Genomic DNA, 2,509 nt, shown 5'->3' with positions numbered 1-2,509 from the left:
AGAAATGCGCTTGGAAGAGAACGCCAGATTGGAAGAGTGGCAAAGGCAAGACTACGTGAGAAGACAGGAGCACCTTATCAGACGCGGAGTAACAAGAGAACACGTAGAATTGCTACCCGAAGAGGCAACAGATCCACTGCCCACGCCGATTGTCGCCGATCTATCCGAGTTCAGGCGACAAGCACTTCGAGACGAGTTGGTTGCGCGACGAAGGAAAGCAAGAGACGCATTCCAGCTGCCTTGGCTACAGTCGACAGAACGAGAACTTCACGAGACGACAACAAAGTTGCTGCAGGTAGACCTCGACGGGCAAACGAGAGCGTCTCTGGAGGCTTATCAAGATGTGCTCCAAGAAAAGCTGAAGAATCATCACCAGAATCTTGGCTTCAATCTTGACTGCACCATCGCGTTGGAAGAGAGAAAGAGAGCATGCGTCGCCTTGGGAATCCTGAGTAAAGAGCAAAGAGACCTAGTCAAAACCCTCTTTCAGACCCTGCCCACAATTCAAGAGGTTGGCGAGCCATCGGGAGTGACCAAGGAGAACGATGCACCGCCTCTTTCAGAAAAAGACGGGAGCAGTGACGAAGAGAATGCCATTTTCATCACACAAGTGCCAACGTCGCAGGTCGGCGAGCCGTTTGCCACGCCAGTCAGAAACACAGCTCCAGTACGTTCTTGCTCAGCCCCTAAGAGAAAGCGAAGGCTCGCAGCTAGCAAGGAAGGCAATTCAGGAAAGAAAGCTTGTAACGACATTAGGAACTATTATATTTCCAGTCAACGTTGATTTGTATTTATCGCTCACTGAAAGCAGTTAAGTTAAACAAAGTGAAGTGATAGTCGTGTAAACCTTAGGCAAAGGAACATTAAACTCTTCAGACATTGCATTGCAATGTGGTTGTCATTTATTTGAGACAAGTTTACCCCTTTCATGGAATTTCAACTCGTTTTGCTTAGGCAAAGTTTCACGTACATATAGCAGAGTTCTTTAGTTGGTACACTTAAGCGCTGTAAATTTGAGTCCAGCCCTTTTCTTCAGAGAATCTGCCGATCTTTCTTTTTGAAATTTGAAATCGGAATCTCTCAAAATTGCCGTCCACTGTCCATATCCATGCCTGTGAATGCCTTTCTCGAGAAACTCGTCCTCGTTTGCAGTGAATTTCAACACCGAGCGGTGATTTCTTTGAATTCGCAATTGCTTTGTGGGCGGGGAATCCGGTCTTTCAAGAAGCGCGCTCTTTGTTTCTGTTGTTTCGACTGGTGCTTCAATACTTGCGGTCGAACTGCTAAACCTCGTTTGCACTTCTCTATCCACCTCCGAGCCTTTCGTGCCTTGTAGCTTTTGTAGACACTCGTGAGCCTTGACAGCAACTTCTCGCGATCTTTGCTTTTGATAGTGAACTTTCGCAGCGGCAGAACTGTGTTTTTGGTCTTCTGACAAAATTCTTTGCTCCTTGCTTGTGAGCAATTCGAAGCTTTGCGTTTCCACAATTTGACGATAGCGCGTTGGGTGAATGTACTTTCCGATTGCATCGAACACTAGTTTACTCATGACGTCGCCCAATTTACTGTGCTGGCCTCCGTTTCTAGTGACAAGTACGAAGTCGCACTGGGGTTTCAGCAGTGGCCTTACGAAATTGATGTAGCTTTCGAGCACCTGCATGCTTGCATCGGTCAGAATCAATGAGTCAAATGCATATTTGCTGGCCGTCTTGAACTTTTTCTGGTCAATGAATCCTCCGTTTACCTTAGCCGCTCTAACCATGTCCACTGTCAAATACTGATATGTCATGGGCCGAGATCCTTTCACCTTGATGAACAAATACACCGCAACAAATTTCGTGGAAAATGTTAAGTCCGAAGGATTCACTTGACCTGGGAGGGTTTTGCACGTCTTTACAGTGTTCTCGAAACGAGGCAAATGAAATGTGACGACTTCTAACAGTTCCTCCATAGTCGCCCAATGCCCTCTAGCATCCAAAGTTTCAATGTCTAGATCTTGTGTCCATTGCAGTCTCATCATCTTTGCAACCGTCTTGCGTGCTCGTTTAAAGTACAGCTCCGTTGAAGACAAATTTCGAAGAACTGTGTCAGATGCGCCATTTATTTTTCTGAAGTCGATTAATTCGGAGATCGCATCAATGTAGCCCAATCGGCCACCGTGTCCGAGCTTGCATTCATCTTGCAGGTAGTCGATAAACTTGAACAACAAATTATGTGAACACAGGCTAAAATCGAGCACTTCAAAACTTAATTCCTCCTCGTCTTCGCAGCAAAATTTGAGAAATTTGAAACACCTCTTGACTATCTGCTGGGCTACGTGATCTTTCTTGCAACCTCCACCACTTCCAGTTAACTATCTCGTGAATGATTCGCCAATTTTGCTGGAAACGGAAAATGAAGGCAAAACTCTGGCAGTTTGTATTGTGATCTCACTCGATTTAACATCACTGGCACCTTCTTTTGCGCATGCAGCGATTTCTCCCAGGTCAGGTTTCTCGTCAAAGTAATA

General features: G+C 45.8%; 1 protein-coding gene across 1 annotated transcript; it reads right to left on the bottom strand.

The window, feature by feature from the left end:
* Positions 1 to 985: 985 nt before the first annotated feature.
* LOC144667292 (uncharacterized) lies at positions 986 to 1,789 on the bottom strand. Its single transcript, XM_078528686.1, has one exon. The coding sequence runs from the start codon at positions 1,787 to 1,789 to the stop codon at positions 986 to 988; it is 804 nt and encodes a 267-aa protein (XP_078384812.1).
* Positions 1,790 to 2,509: the final 720 nt, after the last annotated feature.

The sequence above is a fragment of the Oculina patagonica genome, chromosome 10 (assembly GCF_052425735.1).
Source record: "Oculina patagonica isolate OP01 chromosome 10, crgOcupat, whole genome shotgun sequence".
NCBI lineage: Eukaryota > Metazoa > Cnidaria > Anthozoa > Scleractinia > Oculinidae > Oculina > Oculina patagonica.
Note: the sequence above shows the minus strand (reverse complement) of the source record. Positions and strands in the feature narration are given on the sequence as shown.

Excerpts from the sequence above, each read along its gene's own strand:
- LOC144667292 (XM_078528686.1), bottom strand. The coding sequence starts at position 1,789 with ATGACATATCAGTATTTGACAGTGGACATGGTTAGAGCGGCTAAGGTA.